The following is a 25187-nucleotide window of genomic DNA, read 5'->3' on the forward strand; positions in this document are numbered from 1 at the left end:
ATCTTGGAAGAAAGAACAGCAGATGCAAAAGTCCTCAGGTGGAATATTTTGGAAGCTTGAAGAACAGCCGAAGTCCCTGGCTCATGAAGCCTGAGAAGGTGGCCCAGGTGGACAGGACTGGCTCTGGAGGGCCTGGCAGGTGGCACAAAGAGGTGAGTGTTCTCCTGGAACCACAGAGCAGGGTCCCGGCAGGGCAGCCCATCCCCACCTCTGCTTTCAGAGCCAGTGGAATAAGTGAGGGACCCTCCCCTCTCCTGGGTCTGAGCTGCGGTCACCCCATAATATCTGGTCCCCACTTCAGACCTGTGGACCACACATGATGAGTTTCTTCAGTTCCCCTGACCAAGCAAGTATATCCCGTTTGCCACATGGGAAAGCCAGGTGAGCCCACAGGGCCTGCTGTGATCCCTGCTCCCTCTAGACCACACTAGGCTGGAGCCCCAGAATTCCCTGCCAGAGGCACCCAGCCCATCTCCAGGGCTTGCACACAGGGCTAACCCTGGTCTCTGCTTGTGAGTGGGAGGGGAGGTGGGACCGGCTGGCCCAGGCCTCCAGGAGTCCCAAATGCCAGATTGAGCCTGGCCACTTAGGGCGGTATGTTCCGGGGTACATGCTGTAACAGGGCGCCACAGGCTGAGTGTCTTAGAACTGCACACCTGTTGTCTCGGGGCCTGAGATCAGGTGCCAGCAGATGTGTCCCCTCCAAAGGCCCTAGGAAGGATCTATTCCAGGCCTCTGTTCAGCTTCCTGTAATTCCCTGGCTTGTGGCTGTATCATTCCAAACTTCACATGGCTGTCTGTCCCTTTGTACATTTCGGTCGCTGCCCAGATTTACCCTTTTTATAGGGACACTAGTCTTACTGGATTAGAGGCAGCCCTTCTGACCTCACTTTAACTTGGTTGCCTGTAGAGAGGTACTGTCTCCAAAAACGGCATGTTCTGAGGTACTGGGGTTAGGACTCCAGCACTTGAATTTGGGGGGTGGGGGTCTGGGCACAGTTCAGCCCCTGACAGATGGCATCGAGGTCAGGGACACAAACTGTTCTCGCTGGTCTACAGCTGGGTAGTGGGTTCTGGGCGTTCAAGCATGTGGTGCTGGCCCCCTGTACTGTTAGGCAGCTGGGGTGGCCCAAGACCTCTGCCACATCCCACGGGAAACCGTGTCCCTTGTCACAGCTCAGAAAACCCACCTGCCATGAAAGCCATCAGAAGCAGCAGGAGGCACTGGGGTCGGTTCTAGAGGTGGGTCCGTGGCTGATATGAGTCATGTGCTGGACTGCTGCATCCATCCATGTTTTCCGGGGCCTCTTGGAGAGCCCGGCAACGCTGACTGTGTGCAGGGAGGGAAACTGAGGCCAGGGTGGGGAAGGCACTTGGCCCACCTCAGATGACAGACTGCCTGGGCCACCCCCTGCCCCAAAACCTTGTCCCCTCATCCATGGCTGAGACTGTGACTCTGACAGCCCCCCCACCCCGATGCCACGAAGCTTAGTGTTTTCATCTGGGGGCTAGAGAAGGTTCTGCCACCTTCCTGAGATCACCCTGAGATCACGGAGGCCCTGCGGTGATCAAGGCTGGAACTGGGCCCCTCAGGCCCCACCCCCTTGCCACCTCCCCCCGCCCCCCTCTGCCCTCCCAGCTGCCCAGGGCCCCAGCCTCTCTGTGTCCTGGCCCAGACTGGGAGCAGTGCCTGGGCTATGCCAGGGTCTCTTACCTTCAGGCTTCAGCCCCCCTTCCAGGGAGCCCTCCCTGTTTACCTGCAAACAGCCCCTACAGCGACCTCAAAGCCTGTGCTGAATCTCAGAGAGGACTGTGGCTCCCCCTGTGCAGGTGTAAGGGGCCAGGAAGGAACCTGTAGGCGGCTGTTGGAGAGGTAGCAAGAACCCACACGGACGCCTTGGGGAGCTGATTGAAGTCGTGGCCTCTGCATTTGGGGTCTGGCCCACACCCTACCAACCGCCCATCTCAGTTTACAACTGGGAGCAAGCAGTACGCTGGAACATTGTGGAATGAATGGACTCGTGGAAAGGAACCAGGGAAGGCAGTGAGGGGAGAGAGGTCTGAGGCCCTGGGTCTCCGTGTTCTGCTCTGTAAAGTGGGCTTATACCTGTGCTGCCAGACCTGTCAAGGGGATGGGGAGGATCTACCCTGGGGGTTTCCTCTTCCTGAAGGGGTCCCATGGGCACCTTCCTCAGCCCCCAGTTTGACTTATGTGGTGTCCATGGGCCCTGGTGGCCTGGGGGAGGGGGGCTGTTCATAAGCCTGGATGGGGGCAGGTGTGGTTTTTGGTGTGTTTCCCTCAAATCGGATAATAACTGTAGAAATGTAAAATGCTGTTTATTTTCTTTAAATATTCTTTTTTTGGGGGGGCGCCTGGGGGGCTCAGTCAGTTGAGCGTCCGACTTCAGCTCAGGTCATGATCTCACAGTTTGTGAGTTCGAGCCCCATGTCAGGCTGTGTGCTGACAGCTCAGAGCCTGGAGCCTGCTTTGGATTCTGTGTCTCCCTGTTCCTCTGCCCCTCCCCCACTCGCACTCTGTCTCTATCAAAAATAAATAAAATGTGAAAAAAGAAATTTTAACAAATATTCTTTTTTTAACATTTATTATTTATTTATTTATTTTGAGAGAGAGCGGGGGACGGGCAGAGAGAGAGAGAGAGAGAGAAAGAGAGAATCCCAAGCAGGCTCCATGCTGTCAGGGCAGAGGCCGACGAGGGGCTTGATCCCACAAACTGTGAGACTAAGACCTGAGCCAAAATCAAGAGTCAGATGCTTAACCGACTGAGCCACCCAGGCGCTCCTATATATATATATAGATAGATATAGATATAGATATAGATATAGATATAGATATAGATATATAGATATATAGATATTTTTTAATTTATTTAAGTAAAACCTACACCCAGCATGGGGCTCAAACTCATGACCCCGAGATCAAGAGTCACATGCTTTTCAGACTCAGCCAGCCAGGTGTCCCTTCTTTAAATATTATTGATTTTTGTTTGTTTGTTTCTAGTTGATAGAAACGTGAGATATTCATCCTAAAAATCTTTTACCGTGGACCAACTCCAGAAAGTTCTATCGAAAGATGGTTAAGAGGGAAGCAGTGTGGCCTCAATGGGCTTTGCCTCCTTTTTTTTTTTTTTTTTTTTTTAATTAAAAGCAATTTTCAAAAAAGTAACCTGAGGTTGTAGCTCCAATGAGCCGAATGTTTGGGCTGAATTTCCCCAAAATGTTTTCTGTCAGGCCATTTGGTGCCCGTGCGCACACTGGCCGTTCAGCTGCCCCACAAGAAGGCGAGACTCTGCTCCCTGTCAGGCCCCAGCTCTGACTGCTGGGCTGTCGTCCCTGGCCAGCTGCCTCGCAAGCCAGCTTGCCTGGGCCTTCGGGTGGGGGGTGGGGGAGTCACCCCAGGCGACACCCAGCTGCTGCCTCCAGGTTTACAGTGACAGTGAGGGCTTAGGGCTCCTGCGGGGACACAGGCCTGGGGCCACATGCTTCCCTGGAGGGCGAGAGCAGGTGGTGGGTTCACCGACTAGATCCCAGCAGCCCCTCCTGCAGGACAGCCCTCACAGGAGGGACACAGCCTGTGGGGCTGACCCCGCGGCTCCTCCGCCCCCACCGCTGGGCAACCGTTTCTTGTCTCTTGCGTCTTCTTTGTGCTGGAGTTTCTACAACAAGCATGAAGCCATTCTCTAGTCAGAAAACAGGAAGCTAGTAAAACCTTTAACGGTGGGGTCCCTGTAAATGATTGCACACATTCACAGGACAGTCGGGACTCCACTGTGAAAAGACGCGTGATAATCCCTCATTTGCACATGGGGAGACTGAGGCATGAAGAAGGGGACTGTCCCATCCAAGGCCACTCACCAGAATGAGAGGGTTTGGGGCCTGCGGGGGGCGGGGGCTCGTCCTCGAGCAGGGTTCAGGCGAGCCAAGCTGTAACAAGTGCACGGGAGGGTCAAGGGCGATCCTGGGGCTTAGTGCTCATGAGCTGGCTAAGCTTCTTTGAAGCCTGCACCTGCCCAGGGAGTCCCCGGTCACCAGAGAAGTGTGAGAGCCTGCCCCTCATGCTCCGCAGGCCCAGTGCCCAGTGGCCCCCGTCAGTCCCCCTTGTCACACTGTGGTTGGCTTCGGACAAGCCCCGCCCCTCTCTGGGCTCCAGTCTGGCTCCCACCTCCCCCAAGCCATGCCTGTGGATGCTCAGAGCTCTCTCTCTGGCACCTCAGAGGCCCAGGCTTGGGGCCCGGTTCACGGCCTGGGGAGGCACTGCTGGGGCCCCCTATACAGCCGGGGAGGCTGGCTAAGGCCATCCGAATGGATAGATCAGAGAGCCCTGGACCCTGGCAGGTGCTGAGAGGGCTCTCATTTCACAGATGGGGACACAGCCGGCGGGGGAGGGGTTTCTTCTAGTGACACAGCTCATCCCAGACTTCTGCTCCAAAGCCCAGACGCTGGGGCCTGACTGTCCGGCTCTCTGTGCCTCTGTTTTCCCACCTGTAGAATGGGTGCGCTAGACGTGCAGGGCCTCCAAGCACGTGCAGCGCATGCGGCCCACCGTCAGGGCTGGTAGGAGGGGCTCATGCCACCGCTGGAGAAGTGTGCCAGAGAAGTGTGCCAGAAGTGTGCCAGAGGGCGGGGTGGGGAGGGCCAGGCTGCACACCTGCCCCTGCCCCAGCACTCTCTGTGCTGATGACCCCGCTTCCCAGTAACCCTCTTGAGCACTGTGCTGTCTTCATTTAATGGGTGAGAAACTGAGGCTCAAGACTATGACTCACGCATTTTGCTAAGTGGCTGCCCTGGGCGGCTACAAGAGACAGAACCCCAGCGTTGGCCCAGGGGCCATGGTGACGAGTTCTGAAAGCCCTTGGGGCTCCGGGTCCCCGGGCAGGGGGGCCACCCTCCCAGCGTCCCCAACACTGCTTCCCAGGGACGCGCTGGACCACATGCTCACTTGTCCCTGGGCCAACTGCTGCAGTGAGGCAGAGGCGTGCCACGGGCCTGACCACTGCTGGGGCTCCAGGGCTCCAGGGACGTGCTGCTGCACGGCAGTGGCAATGCTCATGACGGTCATTTCTGCTCATGCATCTGCATCCAGGCCCGGCTGCAGAGGGCTCACCGGGGGCTGCTGGGGCTTCCACGCAGCATGGTGCTGGCTCCCGGGAGCACGTGTCCCAGAACACAGGGAGTGGGAGTTGCCCCTTTCTGTAAGTGTGGCCTGGAACTCGCTTGTGTTCTGTTTTGTCCATCAAGCGGCCGTGGAGCTCAGGTTCAAGGAGCGAGACAGACCTCACTCTCAGTGGTACGATCCTCAGCAAGTTTGAGAGCCACATGGGGGCCCGTGCACTGGGCTAGCTTGTCCCAAACGCTCCTTGCGTATCCGCCAGGCACACCAGCAGCTGTCCCCAAATCACAGAGTAGGATCAGATTCAGACCCCAAATGTGGGTGCGACCCCGCTGAGTTCCGAGGGACACAGACACGCACCAGCCGACCCAGGGCTCCGGAGGACTGGGCGTTAGCGCTGGAGGGGACGCGGGTCACATCGTCCAGATGTTCATCTGTATTTTCTAGACTGTTCAGAGGAATGTGTACTTTGTCCATCTAGCCACCTGGAGCGAGGCCGGCTGAGGGCATGTGGGCACAGCCCACGACCAGAGATGAGGGCATCTCTTGACTGCATTTCTGACAGTGGCCCCTCTCAGCCTGGGTGGTTCCATGCTCACGGCCATCCGGGTTTTGCTGCTCTCTTTTCTCCCTTGTCCCCTGCACCACCATGCTCCTGAGACCCTTGGAGACCACCTCGTTCCCAGCTCCTCTGTGAGGCTCACAGAGGCCAGGGGAGACACTGAGGCTAACCCAGTCGGTGAGGGCCAAGGCCCTGATGGTGAGCACAGGCTGGATTTCATTGTGGCTACATGCTCAGCAGGGCCTTTGCACAGTGGACAACACGCTCACCTGAGCACAGCAATCCTTTGTGGGAAGCGTGCTGCTGCAGTCTTCAGAGGCTGGAGACTCCCAGGTCCTACAGAGGGTGGCCATCACCTCACCTCTGCAAGCCAGACTCAAAGGGGTGATTAGGCTGCATGGTGCCTGCTCAGCCCTCTTGCCTCTGTGTCCTCTTAGCCGGTCATGGAGTGCCGCCTGGGGCTGCTCTGGCTGCCGTTTCCCTGATCTCCCGGGTCCACAGGGCCTGGGAGCGAAGCCTTCTGTCATCTCATCCAGCCCTGTGGCTCTGCTGGTGTTTCCATCTCACCCTCAGTACCACCTCCTGCAAGAAGGCCTCCCTACTGCCCTGGCTGGGCTGGGCTGAGGAGGCCACGAGCAGACAGATTCCACCCGGAGTGCAGGGACCACACGTGGTTCATCTCTGCCAGGCACAGGGCAGCCGTCACCAGCAGAGTCCATGGACGAGAGCTGCTTCAGGTGGGTAGTGCTGGTGGCACCTCGGGCAAACTCCCCTTCTGTTCTTTCTCTCCACTCACCAGGTGGAGCTCTGGCCCAGACCATCAGCGACCTTGAGCTCAGACCCTGGTGCTGCTGTGGTGCTTTGGGCAGGTTGTCTGTGGCAGGGGCTGCCTGTGCACCCCCTTCCGCCCCGTGGCTTCTCAGCCAAGCCCCTCAGGGCCCAAGGCTCCCCAAGGCTCCTCCCGATGGCCTTTCATTTTCTGTGATCTGAGGCTTTGCCAGGCGTGCTGACCCTGGGGGCGCCCCCCCCCCCCCCAGTGCTTGGAGATGGTAAAGGATGCCCCCGGGGCTGCCTTCACCTGCAGGCCAGCCTGTGCAGAGCCACAGCCACCTCCTTGCCCCCTGGCCCTGTCCACTTGCCCTAGTCACCCCAGGCCGGGTATCAGATGGCCTCCAAAATTACCCAAACCGCCAGTCGGAAGCCCAGCAGCGTGAGCTGCAGAGACTTCAGGGCCTGATGCTTTGTCCTCACAAGCCTGGGCGCCGCACAGGGGTTCACGCCGCCAGACAAGGGGCCCCACAGGCCTCGCCTGGTGATCCAAGCTCTGCCCCTTTGTCAGACTCGGGGGGTCACAGCCCCGATCTCTCCAGCAGCACCTCGGGTCTCTTCAGACCACAGTCTCTGAACAGGGCATTTCCTGAGTCAACACCCCAGCAGGTTCCCTTCTGCCCAAGGGCCCCTCCCCGATTTGTCCTCAGCTAACATCCAGCTCTACTTTCCACCTGAGGCAAGGGTGGCCTCCCCTCCGTCCCGTCTCAGCTCTCACCGGGGGTGCCCTCATCGCCCGCGTTTCTAGCGGGAGCGTGCCCCACACTCCTCCCGGCCGCAACTCCACAGCCACTCAGTTTGGGGTGTTAGTCACACAGCCCGTCCCGTATCGCACGGAACCCGTTTGTTGGAGCTGCCGTGCAAATGGCCACAAAGTTGGCAACGACAGAAATTAAGGGATTAAAACAGCAGAAATTTACTCTCTCTTGGTTCTGGAGGCAGGGAGTCTGGGGTTAGGGTGAGGGCAAGGCCACACTCCCCCTGGGAGCGTGGGGGGCCTTCCGGAATGTCCTCTCCTCTTCTGATAAGCACTTACTGGGTTTGGGGCCCTGCTCTATGCTTAACCAGCAACATCTGCAAAGACCTTATTGCAAATAATGTCACCTTTTGAGGTTCCGGATGGACGAGAATTTGGAGGTAACGGACACCATTCAGCCCGAGACACCTGTGTTGGCTCTCTGCCCTTCTCCACCTCATTCTCCACCCACACAGCTCTTTCTAGGTGGCCTCCTCAATAAACTCCTTGCATTCAATCCACATAACAGGATCTGCTACTGAGAGAAACCTGACACAGCCCCTGCTCTGATCTCCTCTGAGGACCTCCCCGTGCTGAGCCGTAGCGCACCCCTGTGTGCGGGAGAGAGCGGTGGCCCCTTGGTCCCAGGTTTTGGGAGGACACAGAAGAGGCTGCTGTAGGTTCTGGGCTGAGGGCCGCACACACTTCCTGCTCTGGGGATGACCCTGGATGGGCTGCTCAGTTGTCAGTTTTCTGGGGCCCCTTTGGGGGCAGACATTGTGTTTCGGGGGCATTACTTGCTTGCCTGGGTTTTGATAAGGCACAGGGAGGGGGGGCCTGTCAGGGAGGGGGACATGTGTCACAGCAGGCAGAGCGGCCTTGGCAGGAAGGGGGACAACTTTGTCCCCCTCAGAGGTACTGCCGGTGTGGATTCTGGCGGGGGACATCTTGGCGGCCGCTGGCTGGTCCCTATAGACGGTGGCTGTGGGGTAAGGCAGGCAGCAGAGAGCAGAAACCTTACGGCACACGTTTCATTCTCCCACAGCAGCTTCAGGTGAGGCTGGAGATGGCTCTATTCCCCAGGCCTGGTTTGGGCCCCTGGAGGCCCTTCCTTCCTGTTCCAGGAGGGCCCTCTGGCCCCCTCACGCCCAAGGCTGGGCCCCCTGGGACCAACCAGGAGTGCTGCACACAAGGCTTCCCACGAGTAGGCTGGGGGGCTGCACTTTCCTGGGTTCAGCGCCTCCGTCCGCTCTGTGCACCCGTAAGCGGGCACCACACCCATTAGTCCACAGAGCCGGCGGGGCCAGGCCTAGCCGGGCAGTCCTGGGAGCCAGCAGGGCGGAGGCGGCCGTTTTTCCAGGATGGAATGTGCAGAATGTGGGGTGGGCGCCTGGCTCCTCCCCACAACCTGCCCTGACCCCACTCACCGTTTTGGGCTCTCAGTTCTCTCCCTCATAAAGTGGAGCCCTGGTGGGTGCGAGGGTGTTTGGTCAGGGAGCAGCCGTGCCTCTCCTCACAGCAGGTGTTCAGAACACCAGAACCCCTCAGGGACCACCCGGAGACCTGCCAGGACAGCCTGGAGCCCCTGGCACCCTTGAGACTCCCCTGGGGACCACTTGGAGCCCCCTAGGGATCATAGCTGCATCATCTGGAGAAAGATAGAGTGCTGACAGGTGGATACACCTGGACCGAACGCCTCTCGAGCACTGCCCACATGGACATGCACCTGAGGCACACAGACCTCCTTCCTGGGTGCACTAGGTGGCTGGGTGGGAACCAGGATGCAGAGGGGGTAGAGTCCCACAGGGGGAGGGTGTGAAGGACTCAGGTGCTGTTCTGGGGGGCTTCGTGACCCTTTTCTCCCCATATCAGAGATCGGAGGTGACCACCAGCTGACCCTGCCCACCGGGAGCCCTGTGTGTGTGTGGGGGTGCCCGAAAGGAACAGGCGTCGGGGTCCATGGCAGCCTCGGTTCCCAGCTGGGCCTCCTGGAAGGATCCGAAGGGGCTCACCTGCAGATATGTGCAAACAGCTCTGGGGGAGCCGAGCCCACCCTCTCCCTGGATGCCCGGTGCCAGGACCATCAGGCCCCAGGAGGTGTGGGAGCCACAGCTAGAGCACCTCAAGGCCTCAGCTGTGGGGTCTGGCATGAGCTGGGGCTTCAGGGGCTGATCCTGCCACCTCAGTGTCCCCCTGGGGGACAGGCATAGCTGCAAGTGGACCCAAATGCCCCTCTGCCAGTGTTCTGGGGCATGCTGGCCCCTCAGGTCTCATCGTGCCAATCTCTGCAAGGGGACCAGACGCCCAAGGATAAGCTGGCTCTGTCCCTGAGTCCCGGAGACCACGGGGGAGGCAGCCACTGGGTCTCTCTGAGCCTCAGTTTCCTCCGTAAAACAAAGATCCCAGGCCCAAGGTGTTCAGGGGCCACACGGAAAGAACAGCATCCCCAAGCCTTCACCAATCCTGTTGTCAGATACCAACTGAGCACCTGCTAGGAGGCAGGCACCTGCTAGGAGGCAGGCACCATTGTGGATGTACCGTGCTGCCCCGGGAGCTTCCGTGCTGGATGGAGAGACAGGTTAAAAAGGGCAAGTATCCAAGCAAAAAGTAGAGACCGGGCACAGGTACATCCAGCACGGTCTCAAAAGGGCCGACAGGGAGGTGGGAAGGAGGTGGGTACGTTCTAATAAAGGTCCAGGGCCGGAGCTGGGGGCACCTGGGTGTGGGGAACAGGAGAAAATGAGGCTGGACGTGTGGAAGGGCCAGAGGCTGCAGGGTGTCGTCTGACCCCCCAGTCCCAGAAATCCAGTGGTGGCACAGAGGAGGCGTGCGAGCAATGCCCGGCACGAACAGGTGGATGACACCCAGCCAAGTCCCTACCTCACTGTGTGACCTCGGGCAAATGTATTTCCCCCTCTGGGCCTGGTGAGGACACATGTTCCCACGGTGGGGTGGTCAGTGGGCCCTGGCACCCACGATGGGAGCCTGGGCTCCGACTGCTAGCTACCCTTCCTCCTGTGGACACCTGCTCAGGTAGACCCCCTTGCTCCAACCACAGCCCCTATGCGTGGCATCAGGCTAGGCAGGCAGGGACTGAGACCATGTACCGTACCGTCTGGCATTCCTCAGGACCCTCCGTGGGTGGGCAGGAGAGTGTGCCCAGGCCCTGGGCTTCAGGGCAGGAGGGGCCCCTGGGGACAGACCTGCCTCCTGGGGCTGCTCACCGCCACCCACCTGTGACTTCAGACTGTGGTAGTTGCTAACTTTTATCAGGATGTTTTACAAGAACACTGGCGTTTCATCTCTTTAAATGCCGGGAGCTGCAGCCTCCAACTTGCCCACCACAGGGGTTTTCCTGGGGACCCACTGGGGACCCGGGGCCCTGTCTCTATCTGCGTCCCCACAACCCTGCTGCTGCCAGACAGATCTAGTCACACTCCCAGGCCCTCCCCATGGCCCCCACCTCTCAGAGCAACACTGAGGGACACCTTGGGGAAGCCAGGCCCTGCGGCCTCCAGCCTGCTCTGCTCCCCACCTATAACCTGCTGGCCCCTCATGGCCCTGCCCTAGGCTTGAACGCTCTTCCTGTAACACCCGCCCTGGGGTGCCCTCCGCTCCGGATTCTGTTCCTCCCAAACCCCGAGGCACCATGTCTTGCGGCTGCTGGAGTCCTTCTCAGTGTCTCGTCCCAAATCCACGGGCCCCGGGGCTCTCTGATGGACTGCTGTGGAACATAACTCCCAGCGGACCCTCAAGGTTGCCCAGTGAGGAAAGGGCCCCCCACTGGGATCACTGTGGAAACCTGCGTGTGGGGACTCCAGGCTGGTGGGCAGGAGGAGAGGGCCAGGTCTGCCCCGGCTCAGAGAACTCATGGGGGGCAGCTGTGAGGACCCCTCCTTGGGCACCTACTGTGGTGGGGGGGGCTAGTTTCCTCCCACCCCACGGAATGCTGCTATTCCCAGTGGGTCACTTCCGGCCACCCCCTGGGTCTGGGGTGATAGGACGCAGTTTCCTTAGCTGTCAAGTGGGCACATCCTGGAGAGAAGGGCCCAGTAGGTCCTGCGGACACAGTAGGTGCTCAGTCACCACACAGAGAGCAGAAGTCATGGGTGTGGGGGGAAGGGGACCAGGTGGGACCAGGGGGAGGGGCCTGCTGGGCCCCAGGCCCTACACTGCGCCACAGGGTGGGCCCCATATCCCCAGGCCTAGCTGTGCTGTCACCCTCTTTCCCCACCTGGCGCCCCTGCCCTGAGGCTGTGCCCACCTGCTGGCTGCCAGCATTTATTTCTGCAGACAAGCAGGTCCTGCCGCTGGCCGCACACACAACTCGGGCCTCTGCTGGCCTCCGCTGACTTTCTCAGGGAGGTCCCGCAGGGATGGCCCAGGCTGACCACCAGCCAGTCCGAATGGGGAGGTGGGCCTCGGGGCCTGGACAGGGTGGAGGAGGGGTGGAGTCCACCACCGGTCACAGTTCAGCTCACGGGTACAGACGGTGTGGATGGGGCGGGGGTGGGGCAGCAGAGAGGGAAGGCAGGACTACAGACCTCCACCAGGCCCCGGGTACCCCCAAGTTGCTCCTTCTGCCTTCCAGAGCTGGCGCCCCACACCAGACAGTCTGCCAGCACCCTCACTCCAGGCCACACAGCTGGGGCCGAGGGCAGAACCAGGCTCTTTGCGGAGACATGCTGGGTGGGCAGCTGCCCCCTCTGCGCCTGTTTCCTCCACTTCTGAGAGGTCCCTTCAGGGTCAAGCGCCCCGTGACCTGTCCACCCCCGGCGGTCCGAGCCCTTTGCACCTGCACGCGGTCTCTGACGCCACCTCCCAGGTGACAACAGGCCCCACCGTGGTGGCTGCGGAGCGGGGACACCTGGCGGAGGCTCAGCTCACGGGGCCCCTGGGAAGGCCCGAGCCAGGTCTCCACGGGCAGCTGCGCTCAGGGCCTGCAGCCACCGCTGCTGCTGCTCTGCCGACGGGGTGCTCAGGTACAGGGCCTGCTGGGCCTGCTGTAGCCGCCACACATGCCTGGTGTCCAGAGTCTCCGTGGGGTCCGGCACGCTCACTGTGCAGCCCGAGAGGGGGATGGTGCGTGGCGGCCGGCCAGCCTGCAAGGAGAGGTGGGTTGGCACCTGGGTCTCTGTGGTCCGGGCACCGCTGACCACTCCTTCCCACCGGCGGGCAGCAGAGGGGTGACTCATAGCAGCCGGGGAAACAGAGGCCGCAGATCATACAAGTCCGAGCGGGGTTGGTCCCGGGCAGTGTGGCCCAGGCCCCTCTGGGCTGTGGGAACCGGGACACGCCCCCCAGCACCACCCCAGGGGCAGGGGGGGCGGGCACACACCTGGCTGCCTCCCTGCAGGTGCAGCACCAGCTCCAGGGGCTCCGACGCGGGGATGGTAGCCCACACCTCGCTCCAAGCATCACCGCTGTCTGACACCCGCAGGTGACCACACAGCAGGCTGGGCTGGGCGTCCACAGCCGCCTCCTTCTGGAGACACAAAGGATGGGTCAGGCGCAGCCTCCCTGCAGGTGGCAGCCTTATGGGCGGGGGTGGGGGTAAAAGCGCCAGGCCTGGCCTTCTGGGAGCAGACTGGACAAGGTCCCGGGCTGGCCTGACCCACTCCAGGTCACCACAAGGCCTCTTGCTAGCAGGCTGGACCCTCTAGGAGAGTGAGTCCACCAGTGTGTCCAGGAGAGAAATAAAGACAGAGTAGGGAAGAACAGAACAGCAGGAACCAGGGTGTGGCTCACGGGGAAGGGCTGTGTTTCAGCTGAATGCACACACCATACACACACACACACACACACACACACACACACACACACCATGTGCACATGAACACACACACTGAGCACACGCACACACCGTGTGCCCACGAGCACACACTGAACACACACACACCCTCTGTCCCGGCCCAAGGGAAGCCAACAGCTCTGGGAGCATGGTCTACACCGTGCCAGGGACAGGGGCTCCTGTCCAGGACGTTCACTGGCCCCGCCCACCTCTGTGCTGTGCTTGGGGTCCTCGGGCACCGCCTCAGGGCTGGGGGTCTCAGGTGCTACCTGCTGCGTCAGGAAACACTCTCGGCAGACTCGGCTCTGCCTGCCGTTCTCAGCCTTGAACTCGGAGCACTTCCCACAGATGACCTGTAAGGGAGAGGGCACCTGTGACCTCACCTTCCAGACAGAAGACTGTCCAGGAAGAGGCTGGAAGGGCCAAAGGGCCAGGAGAGACGCGGCATGTAGAGGGGAAGGGTTTCTCCGCAGGAGCCTCGTCAAAGGACAGGGACCCTGGTACGGGCCCCTGCCGGGCATCCAGGACTTGCCTCCTCACCTGGAGGGCCTAGAGGTCTGTGTGGAAGACTGGGAAGAGGTGTGTGTGCACGGAAGGAAGACTGGGAAGAGGCACAAAGCACATGGAAAGATGCTCAACATCACTTGTCATCAGGGGAATGCAAATCAAAGCCATGATGAGATGTCACCTCACATCAGTCAGAATGGCTATTATTCAGAACACAGAAGGTAAGTGTTGGTGAGGATGTGGAGGAACTGATGCCTTCAGCATTGTTGCTGTGAATGTAAAACGGTATGGGTACTGTGGAAAAGAAATATTTGGGGCCTCAAAAAAATTGAAAATGAAGTTACCCTATGACATAGCAATTTCCATGATTTCTACTAGATTTCTACTTCTATGTCTAAGGATGGTTGAATAAGTGAATGGACGGATGGATGATGACCCATCCGCCTACCATCCACCCACTCATCCATCCACCCATCTATCCACCCACACTCACCCTCCATCCATTCATCCATCTATCCAACCACTCACCATCCACCCATCCATCCATCCTCTATCTATCCACCCACCACTCATCCACCTGTCCGTTCACTTAAGGGCTCATCCATTTACCTCTCCTTCCCCCAGTGCCTCAAGGTTTCATGCAAGGGCATGACAGCGAACAGCAGACCAGGCACAGTCCGCTGGTATGTTCTGGAAAAAACAGTTCTAAGACAGCTCTGTGCTTAGACCCCTTGTTGACACACATTCCACGTTAACGACTTAACCTAGGAACACTTCATCAGGCACAACTTTCCCTTCCAATGTTAAATTCAAAACCCCACCCTCAAGAGAAAGGGTCGTGGGGGCTCTGCGAGGAGAAATGGAGACGGTGATCAGTCAGGGTGCCGGTTGAAGGTGGCCTCACATTCCACAGGTCCACCCAACCGTCAGCACCCTTGGAGCACCCGGACCGAAGCGGCAGGAGGGAGCCCCATCACGCCTGCACCCTGCACCTGCCTCCCCCCACCCCCTCCCCCCCACCTCCTCACAGGGCATGCGGTCACCCTCATCCCCCAGCTCCCGGGACACCCAGCTCTGAGCTCTGTGGTCCCAAATCCGCCACTTTTTCAGCCACGACAGCGCTGGCCAGACGCGAGCGGACCAGAGAAAGGAGAGGAGCCCCCCTACTCGGGACGGGCCGTCGCCTGCCTGCTCCAGGGCGCCACTCCGCGGGCGGGGAGGGGACGCCGCTCCCAGCCGCCGCCGCTCAGACTCACCGCCCCGCACAGCTTGCACCGGTGCTTCCTCTTGGTGATGGAGTTGAAGGTCTCACCGCAGCTCCTGCAGCCCTGCTTCTCCTTGTCGCGCCTGGTCTTAGCAGACCCTCTCCTCGGCTCGGGCTACGGGGAAGCAAGGGCGCAGGGGCAGCTGGGTGAGCACACGGGCAGCGCACGTGCACAGCGAAACGCTCGCGGCGCAGAAGACGGAGCAGAGCACGTCGCCTCTGCTCCCGCCCAGCTCCACCCCCCAGGCTGCCCTGGGGTCACTGTGGCCCACAGGAAGGGTGCAAGGGGTCTGGATCTCTGCTTGGATCGACTGGGCCTGCGTGGAGGCCAGTGACAGCCTGCTGGGTCTGAGAAGACGGTGCCCAGCTGCCCAGGCGGGGAGGGGGGGGTCTGCCCGGCGCGGCCCGCATTGCCTGGCGCCCGTGCCGCTGGCCTGGGGCTCAGGGGCACACAGGGCCCACCTGGGCACCAGGGAGGTGGGCGGCAACTGCACCCTCTCCGCCTCCACGAAGCCTCCACCAAGCGGTCTGGCCCTCCCGCCCAGGGGTTGCCAGGGGATCAACAGGAAGTCAGGAAACGAATGTGGTTTGTGTTCACAGAGGTTACACAGTTTTGGGACAAGTCACACGAACACCATAAAGCGCTTTTCGTCTAAACAAGCTGCGTCGGGTCCGGGGGGCGAGGGCAGGGGTTTTCATTTTACTCTACTGCTTTCGTGATTGCAGACGAGGATTTTGTCGTCGAATGTATCCACTTTTCTTCCTAACTCTGATGTCGCCCAACGCTAAGGAGGGGGCCCCTGTGTGAGAGGTGCCGTCAGACGACAAGTGGGGGCACTGCTGAAGGCTGCCCGGACACCGCTCAGGGAGAAGACCCGCGTGCAGGGCGGCAAGCAGAAAGGTTATTTGTGAGCGGAGACAAGGCTGCAGGAAGCACGCCCGGGGGCTGCTACTGGCTGTTTGGGGCCAGGGTAACTTTCTAGCCCGAGTCTGACTGCAGTTGCTCAGTTGTTCACCAGAAACATCTTATAGAAGAGGAAGAAACCAGTAAACAAGCAGAATGCAAACCAGCCTCTGCGAGCAGCCCCCTCCCAGCCTCCCGGCCCCACCAGGTTCCGTCTGCACCACGGACAGCGGGGTCTGCGTGCTCGGCTCCCATCCCCTTGTCACCGTGACTTCAGTTGTGTCCAGGACCCCAGCACCCCCAAGGCAAAGGCTTTCTCACCAGCAGGAGGCAGGTGTGAGCAGGTGCACACTGTGCAGACAGCACAGCATGAGGCTTCGGTGGGGGCTCAGCAGGGCCACTTGGCTGAGCCTTGGTTTCCCCATCTGGGTAGGAGTTGTACAGCCCCCAGCCCCTGCACTGCCCCTCATCAGCCACGAGACCATGAACGAATCATCTCTCCGAGCCTCAGGGTCCCCCATCTGTACAGTGGGGTTAGCAACGGCTCCTAAGCCCCATCATAGCAGGTGGATCCTGACTGACTTTGCCAACCCTCCTTCTATGTTCCCATTTCTCCCCACCTCACTCAGGGCTCCTTTCCTGGAGACTATCTCAGGACTGCTCAGGGCCAGATGTGGGAGGGACGGGGTCTGGGGTCGGGGGCACAGGGCAGGGAGAGGAAAGGGGAATGTGGTCATCCTTGAGGCATGCCATGGCCCAGAAGCCCCCACCCTGCCCTCCACCACCCCCCAGGGAGACCCACCAAGGGCCTGCGAGGCACAAGCGGCCAGCAGAGAGCAGCAGGGCAGCTGGATGTGTGCGCTGGCCCAAGGCCAGAGCCACAAATCACAGCCGGGAGTCCGAGTGGGCTTCCAGGGTGTCCCAGGGGGTTGGGGCAGGAGGAGGGCCGGAGAGGGCTGGCCCGTAAGAGCTGGAGGCGAATGCTGTGGGGCTGGAGCGCCTGGGCACCACCTGAAGGTCAGCGGAACCAAGGGCAGCTCCACAACAGGGAGGCTGGGGGCTGGGGCTGAGGGGAGCAGCCTTCTCTGGAGAGCATTCTGTAGCCCCACGCCAGCACCCTCGGTCTAGTCTTGATGTGGCTCGCCCCAGGCCGCGCAGCTCCCAACACTGACACTGACACTGAGGGGTCAGGAACCCACCCGCAAGGCCGGGGACTGGGTCTCCTTGGCTCACCAGGCTCCCTCTGTGGTCAGGTTATCAGACGAGTGGATGAGAGCAGTGCTCATCTGTTTGGATGCCGCGACAGCTGAAAGGCCTGGGCCAAGTCCTCAGGCAGGTACAGAATGGTGGCACCCGCAAGGCTCCACCCAAAGCACCCCACATGCCAACATGGATGCGGGAGGGGGTCTCTGCCCAGGGCGCTGGGGTCTGATTCACTGGGTGTTTTTCGTCCCACAGCATAGAAGCAGGAGAAACATTCAGGCAAACGTTTGCCCCCAACAGGTGGCTGTGACAAGCAGCCCCTGAAAGAACCTCACACCTGCCCGAGGGTCCTGCAGGGCGTGGACATGGACCCTGCCCGGCCCCTCTGCTCCCTGTGGGCAGCTCTGTCCTATGAGCCCAGAGGTTGGGCTCGGGGTGGAAGGGCAGCACCACGTGGTGGTGGTGGTGGGGGCAGGGCCTTGCTTGGCAAGGAACTCCCTTAGAGGGTTCCGCACGTCCCCCCCCCCCCCCCCATGCGTCTGGGCCCCAGGAAGCCTCTGTGAAGAGCCACGTGACTCTTGCAGAACACTGAGGGCTTCAGCTACTTGCGAAACTTCCTGGTTTGGGTTTAGCTTCTCTTAGGAAAAGTGGCTTGCAGAAGCATCTGTCTGAGGACACCAGGGCTCAGGAAATGAGACCGGCACAGCATGCATGGGCTTAGCCATCCTCTCTAAATGTGCTAAGAGTGAGCTTACGTCTGTAGCAAGGGTCAGTCTTTCGGTGTCAGAATGAAAACTCATTTTTGAGCACCTTCCGTATAGGTGCCCAGAGGAGGTCTCACTCAGGCCCTGTACAGCCAGGGCTCTGCCCACACTGAGCCGCCCCAGGTCCAGAAACCTCTCTGCTCATAGGACGCACCAGTGAGAAAAGCATGGAGCTGCCAGTCTGCTGCACTGTTTGTATGTCGTGGGCCCCGAGCAGGTGCACAGGCCCAGGGGAGGGTCAGGAGGGTGAAGCCAGACACAGGAAGTCCCTCAGGGAGTTCACGGGCGGTGACAAGACCATCCCTTCCCCACTGCCCATGCCCCTTTCAGGCTTCTTGACTCAATAACTCTAATTGCTGGGGACTGCGTCTGTTCCCCAGCGCCATGAGGCAGCTGTACCACTTGAATAAGGGGGTTCCTCCTGTCACCTGGCCCCTGCACCCCTCATGACCCCCAAATGCCCCCTCCTTCCCTGGGGGCCCAGGAGCTTCTCAAGGTTTTCCCAGCGCCTGGTACCCGAGGACACAGGCTGGGGGCCCAGATTCCACTCTCCTAAGCAGCAGGAGGCTGCAGTGTCCAGGTGCACCTGCCCCTCCCAGCAAGGGCCACGATGGGAGGAGGGGACTAATGTATTCTTACTAAAAATTCAGGCCATGACAGGAACCTTGCTCCCTGTGGCCAAGGAGACAACTGCCATCTCCCCAAAGTTTCTTCAGATGCCCTCTTCCCAACTCGAGGAAGGAGCCAGAAGCCAGGCCTGCCTCCCAAGCCTCTCTCCAAAATGGGGCTGCCCAGAACAACGACCAATCCACAAGGGCCACACAGCCTCACTGGGCGAGCTCTGGGCTTCAACGCTGGATTAGGGAGACTCAATAGCAACTTAAGGCAGCACCTGGAGGGGGGGACGTGAGCCTGGAAGGTGAGGGCGTGGGAGAGGAGCGGAGAGGCTGGCGGGTCGCAGAATGTGACGTGGGGGACTCAGGAGCAAACCCTCGGGCAGCCAGCCCAAGTGTGGGCCTCCAGCCCTTCCCTGCCAGCCTGCCCAGGAGTGTCCCCTCCGGCACACAGGTGCAACACTCCCTGATGTCTCGGGTCACAGCTGTCATCAGGGTTCACGACTGGTAGGCCAGTGGTCAACAACCACACTCACAAAGTGCCAGGCACACACACTCACCCTCCTACCTAACCCCCCAACCAGCCAGAGGAGAGGAGGCCTGTCCCTGTCCGTGGGTGGGGACAGGGACACAGGCTACCTCGCTCCTTCCCTGCCTGCCTGGCCCCAGGTGGCAAGAAGGTGAGCAGGCTTGGAGTGGGGGTCTCGGGCACCACTGTCTTCCTGGGCCTGCAGGGAGGACCTCCCTCCATCCTCCTGGGCCCAAGACATGGGTCAGACACCGCCTCCAAGGAGCCTTCCCTGAGAGCGCCCCTGCCTGTCCTCCTGAGCCCTGGGGCCAGGGGGTTGACCTTTCCCTTTTGGATGACCCAGCGGCCTAAAGGTCAGGTACCGCCCTGAGTCACTTTTCACAGGAGGTAAAGAGCCCAGCTGTGTGACCTCTACCCAACCCAGGCAATGGACACATGGGTCCCAGCAGGCTCCCCCGAGTCCTCTCCCAGCAGGGCCAGAGGCTGTCACTGAGAGGACTCAGGTCAAATGCGGTGGCATCCTGGTCCCAGCTCACCCTCCACTTTCCACCCCTGCCGAAGCTGGAGGGGTCACTTACCCCCGTGGTACCCCCTCCACCACCGGCTGCCACAGCAGGGTCCTCAGAGCTGGCACTCACCACCTGGAAGGGACAAAGACAGCCAGCATGAGTGCAGGTTCCACGGCCCTGCGCTGACATCCAGTGTGGCCGTAACCCTACACCTTCTGCCTGACCACAGGGGCAGGAAGAGTCTACTGGGGCCCAGTGTTTGCTGGGACTTTGGGGAACTGCTCCTCCCGGGCCTAGCGTGGGACACTCCTGCAGAGTCTGTGCCCCACCGTGTAGGGTAGGGGAGAGGGCCTGGCTCTTCCGGCCCCTCTGTAGCCGCAGGGATGGTTCGGAGTCCAGGCTGCCTCTGCTTAAGGGGGCCTGAGACGGATGCAAAGTTTTCTTTCAAAATGTGTTCACGAAGCAGAAAATAAAGGACAGATATGATGCAAATATTAAGTGGTCTGACAGGCAGACCCAGTGAGGCTGTGGGAGGGCCAGCCGGGCCTGGTGATGGGGACACGGGGACACGAGGCTGTGGGGCCAGGCTGGGCCGGGCTTCCCTTGGTTTCAAGGGTGCCTCTGCTGGGGGGTGGGAGGGAGGGACCCCTCCTCTGAAGGCACTCATGACTGTGCCCACAGGAGGTGGCCCCTAAGGGGTGGCTGCGGTTGACACGGCCCACACCTGGCCCTGGGCAGGGCCCTGCCTCCTGCGTGTGGGGACAAGCGAGCTCCTCATGCACAGCGTCACCCAGGCCCATTCTTCCTTCCTGCCCAGCTGAGCACTGACCCACCTCGTTGAGCCCCATGGCCCCTGTGTCAGTACTCAGTAAGGGACAGGCAGTGAGTGCATGTCACCCATACGCTGGCCCTTGGTCCTTCCCCGGGGTGCCAGCCCTCTTGCATCAGGCCTAGTGCCCACCCCTCAGGGTCCCTGCCGTGCCTCCAGGGCGCTGGTGCTCACAGGGGACTCTGGGGCGAGAGAGGGGTCCTCATCCTGGCCGAAGGAGCCGCTGAAGGCCTTGAAGGTCTGGCTGTTCTGCCTGTGCCTCTCAATGGTGGCCTCAATGACCTGAGATGAAACCACAGAGAACCAGGGCCCTCAGCGAGCACATCCAGGAGGGCAGGGGCCAGCACACCTCTGTCCTCACGGACGGATCCCATGGCCACGCACGTCCCTCTGACCCACGACCCGACACAGGTCACCCATGGCCAACCAAGTCTCTACTCCCCATCCGCAGGTCCCAGGCCCACCCTGCATGCCAGGTGCCACCCCCCCAGCCACACCACCCGCCGCCTGCCAGCGTCTAGGCTGCCACAGATGCTTCCCGGATATGTTGTATGGACCTGCAGACACACATCCATTTCCCACAGCAGCATTCCCACCTTGTTTCTGTTTGAATTTCCTTTTTCTCTCCTTGCCCAGATTTCTGTTCTAAGAATTCTGGAAGCCACAGGCCTTCCGGGTCAGCGCTACACTGGGCTCCCTTCCTCAGCCCCTGCTCTGACCTTTGCCCTCATGGCTTTAGTCTCTGTCCCCCTTGTCCTCACCGTGGCTGATCCAGGCTAAGTCTGCTCTGGCTGCCCCAGAACACTGGCCACCTCCCCATTCCATGTGACCTGCTGCTCGTGCCGGCTGGCCGTGGGCTCCCCTTGGGCCCACCAGACGGCAGAGATCCACGTTCCCACCTGCCCACCTCCAGGCCTTCCGTGTTTATTTGTTCACTAGGGTGCCAAACACGTGAGCCGACTGAAAGACTTGTGGCATCTGAAGGGACTTAATGAGGGTCACGTCATCACTGCGAGGGGACACATGGGTGGGCAATGCCTGGGCCACTCTATCCCTTGCTGCAACATGAAATGGCCACACTGCCCAAGAATTTGGTCGATTACTTTAAAATTTTAAAAGCTTCACCTGAATCCATTCTTTTTTCTCTTCTTCCGTCCTATAAAAACAAAAGCAGTATTTTATCAACCTGGTCTTAGACACCATTAATCACCAGACTCCTGTCAGTCCCGCAGCATATGCCCCACCTGCTCACAGCCTCCAAGTGCAGCTCAAGGGCTGGAGGACCGTCCCCAAGTGCTCTGGCACACTGTGGGCAGGTGCAGTCCTGTGAGACCAGCTGGAGTCAGGGTGTGTGCAGGTCGGGTAGGTGTGTCCAGGTGGGACAGGTGCAGTCACATGAGACCAGCTGGAGTCAAGTGTGTGTGTGGGGGGGGGGGCAGGTGTGTCCAGGTGGGGCAGGGGTGGCCAGGTGGAGTCAAATGTGTCAGGAGGAGTCAGCTGTGCCCAGGTATGTCTAGGTGGAGTCAGGTGTGGCCACATAGGGTCAGATGTGTCTAGACAGGATCACATACGGCCAGGTGTGGTATGCAGATCCCCCTGCAGTGAATGTAAATCAACGCCTCCCTGGACCACAACAGTTGTTACAAAGATCTCACGTTGCTCATGGAAACGAGAGACGGGATCTCCTGTACGCTCCTGCCCCTCAGAGCACAAGCCTGGCATCAGTTACAGGGTAGTGTGACGACAGCCGCCAAAGCCTTAAAGCACATGTGCTACTGTCTGACCAATGAATTCTACTTCAGGAAACTTCCTGAAAGACAGGCTGACAAACACGCACAGAGCTGGCACAAGGACGCTGCTTCTAGCACTTTCTACAGTATGAAGATGCAGGAAGAGCCTAGGTGCCTGTCAGCAGGAGCTGGCCACTGCCCATAACAGAGAATTATGCTGCTTATGGAAACGGGGCTCGGATATGAAATGATTTCTTACAGCAAGGGGCAGAACGGGCTATATAATAAATAACCATGTGCGATTTTAAAACTCAGTACACGTTCATACACCCAGAAGTTCTGGAAAGACACCTCCAAGATGATTAAGAGTGTCTGCTGGGGTCCAGAAGAGGAGGAAGACAGCAGCTAAATTTTCACCAACTTCCCCTTAGAGCTGTTACATTGTAAACCACAAATAAGTGAATAACATAAGCCCAAAACAACACGTCACAAGGTTATCCCGTTCAGAAAAAGAAAGCTGTCTGCTAAAATCTCAGGTCAAAGCTGTTCCCACAGCAGCAGAGGCTGGGACAGCCACCCTTACCGAGTCTGCAGCTCCAGGGACCGCTTCCTTCCCATTATGACGAAAGTGTGGGGTGCGTTTGGCTTGACGATATCCTGCACCTAGAGACACAGGGCCAAGGGCAAAACAAAACCACCGGTTACTTAGCAGGCCCTGAGCAGCAGGCTCATGCTCTCAGACTGGGGGTCTTTCCTGAGAGGGGGCAGAGGTGACCTAGTGGGTGGGACACTAGGGGAGCTGGTCCACGCAGGAGGGCGGACCACTGTCCTGCCCAGACAGGGCTAGGACCTCTCGTCTCCTGTGCTTGGAACTGTGCCGGCCAAGCCCTCCTGTCTGTGGGGCTTCCCAGGAAGTCAGCCACCAGCCCCTGATGAGGGGAACCTTTCCCCACCAAAGCACCTGCAGGCACTGCCCCTGGGAGAAGAATGGGAATCTCAGAAGGAGCCGGAGGATCTCTACCACTCCGCCAGCCCCCGTGATGGGAAGTCACCCTCATCCCTCTGATACCCTACCCCTAACTAAGACCCTCAGGCCCACCGGTGTCAGAACTACAACCCAGCCTTAGGGAGATACAGGCCTACCCAGAATCTGGGGTTGGGCCTCATAGCAAGAATTTCCCAAATGCTCCAAGGTTGACAACTTGACCGTTAACATGTCTAGTTAATCATATGCCACTGATTCCTTACACAGAAACATTACAAAATGAGTTCTTATAAAAAGTAGAAAAATGTGGTTTTTTCTGTAGTTTTTACTTTTAACGCTTTTTCTTAAGCCTGGATTCAAAGAATTCTAAGAGGTATATTTTCTTCAATCATTAAGGCAAACCTTCACCTCATGAAACTGATTAAGCACTTGATTTAGTCAGGGGTGCCTGGTGGCTCAGTTGGCTAAGCATCCGACTCTTGGGTTCAGCTCAGGTCATGATTTCACGGTTCATGGGATCGAGCCTGGGCATGGAGCCTGCTTGGGATTCTGTCTCTCCCTCTCTCTCAAAATAAGTAAATAACTCTCTCAAAATAAGTAAATAATTCTTTTGGGGTGCCTGGGTGGCTCAGTCGGTTGGGCGTCCGACTTCGGCTCAGGTCATGATCTCGCGGTCCGTGGGTTCGAGCCCTGCATCAGGCTCTGTGCTGCCAGCTCAGAGCCTGGAGCCTGTTTCAGATTCTGTGTCTCCCTCTTTCTCTGACCCTCCCCTGTTCATGCTCTCTGTTTCAAAAATAAATAAATGTTAAAAAATAAAAATTAAAAAAATTCTTTTGATTTAGTATTTTCAGAGTGCTGGTTAATTCAGAGCCCTCCCCTACAGGAAAGAGCACTGATTCCAGCCCCTGTGGCTCCTGTGCCAGGACACAGAGGGGCTCGGGGAGCACAGGACAGCAAGCACAACAGGTCGTCTGGACCTTGGGCCTTCAGAACCTCATGTGGATTCCGAGACTGTGCAGGAGAGGAGACAGCATGGGACCAGGGAACCAGGGGACCAGGGACCAAGCAGGGAGAGCACCCTGTCCACGTTCTCCCCAAGCTTCACCTTCGGGTCCCTAAACGGGCCTTGAGCATCAACCTCACAGGGACAGAGGTGGCCCAGGTTCTGGTGCTCTCCTTCATCCTGCAAACAGACCAGCAGCACCCTAGCAGGCAGGCCAAGTACAGAGACAGGGATCCTGCCCACACTGCCAGGCTGAGTGGCCCCCAGAAATGTTTAGGCCATACCTGGAGCACAGAGAAGCTCAAGAAGTGGGTGAGGGACCAGGTGCACAGTGGTGACGCTCCAGAGCTTGGTGTTCCCGCCCCCCTGTCCCATGCCCTGCCAGGGAAGCAGGCGAGAGCGAGGGGCTCACCCACCTGGAGGTCCGAAATGTCCATTTTCTCCCGGACACTGAACTTCTGGCCCATGAGCCGCAGCTTGGGCACACAGTAAAGGATCATGCTGTTGAACTGCAACAGGGACAGGCACCGGGTGAGGGGTGCCTGTACCCCGACAAAGGAGGCACTACAGACAGGTGGCTTGGCAAGGCCCTGCGGCTGGGCTGGGCGTGGCTCCGTGGAGGGCAGGGCGGGGAGCATGGTAGGTAGGACGTGCTCTTTGCCCGAGGGGGCGGGGAGGGCGTGCTAGGAAGGGCGTGGCTCTAGGAAGGGCGTGCTAGGAAGGGCGTGGCTAGGAGGGGCGGGGCCAGGGGCGTGAACCCGCGACGGGCGTGGCTTCATGCCGGTGGGCGGGGCTCTTGGTCAGGATGGGGTTCTGTGGTGGGGGGGCGTGACAGGAAGGGGGTGGCCCTGTGGAGAGGGCGGGCAGGGGCGTGGTTCTATGGTGGCGGGTGTGGCTCTCTCTGGGGCAGAACGCCGTTCTGTGGTGGGGGCGGGGTTCTGTGGCAGGGGCGTGGCACCGTGGGCTGCAGTGCTGGGTGCGAGCAAGGCGGGCAGAGCCGAAGCGTGCCAGGTATAGCGTGAGCCTGAGACAGATGTGGCTCTATGGCTGGGGGCCTGGCGGGGGCGTGGTGATTAGGGCGTGGCTCCGTGGCTAGGTTCTGTCCGGCAGTTTGGGGTTCTGTGGCGGGGGGTGTGGCTTTGTAACAGTGGCTCTGTGGCAGGGGCTCTGAGGCGTGCTGGGCTGGGCTCTGTCGGTCAGGTTGGGGGTTCTGCGGCAGGGGAAGGGGGGCGCCCCGTGGCGGGAAGGGCAGGGGCGTGGTTCCCTGTGGGGTTGGGCGGGGCTCTGCTGCAGGGCGTGGC

The 25187-nt window shown here is 59.7% G+C and overlaps 1 protein-coding gene and 1 long non-coding RNA gene across 6 annotated transcripts in view; both read right to left on the bottom strand.

The window, feature by feature from the left end:
* Positions 1-19: 19 nt before the first annotated feature.
* On the bottom strand, positions 20-1835 carry LOC125150233 (uncharacterized). Its single transcript, XR_007146280.1, has 3 exons — positions 1715-1835; positions 1191-1330; positions 20-132 (listed from the first exon to the last, which is right to left on the bottom strand). It is a non-coding gene; the product is annotated as an uncharacterized LOC125150233 (long non-coding RNA).
* Positions 1836-7410: 5575 nt separating this feature from the next.
* FGD3 (FYVE, RhoGEF and PH domain containing 3) overlaps positions 7411-25187 on the bottom strand; it is a 41267-nt gene continuing 23490 nt past the window's right edge. For all 5 annotated transcript variants that reach the window (XM_047830052.1, XM_047830047.1, XM_047830051.1 and 2 more), the window contains exons 10-18: positions 24303-24395; positions 22482-22561; positions 21294-21324; positions 20343-20450; positions 19409-19471; positions 14809-14931; positions 13255-13398; positions 12593-12739; positions 7411-12356 (exon numbers count right to left, since the gene is read on the bottom strand). In XM_047830052.1, the coding sequence (XP_047686008.1) occupies positions 12138-12356; positions 12593-12739; positions 13255-13398; positions 14809-14931; positions 19409-19471; positions 20343-20450; positions 21294-21324; positions 22482-22561; positions 24303-24395 (1008 nt within the window). In that variant the 3' untranslated portion in view covers positions 7411-12137. The remainder of the gene's footprint in view (positions 12357-12592; positions 12740-13254; positions 13399-14808; positions 14932-19408; positions 19472-20342; positions 20451-21293; positions 21325-22481; positions 22562-24302; positions 24396-25187) is intronic.

The sequence above is a fragment of the Prionailurus viverrinus genome, chromosome D4 (genome assembly GCF_022837055.1).
Source record: "Prionailurus viverrinus isolate Anna chromosome D4, UM_Priviv_1.0, whole genome shotgun sequence".
NCBI classification, from domain to species: domain Eukaryota; kingdom Metazoa; phylum Chordata; class Mammalia; order Carnivora; family Felidae; genus Prionailurus; species Prionailurus viverrinus.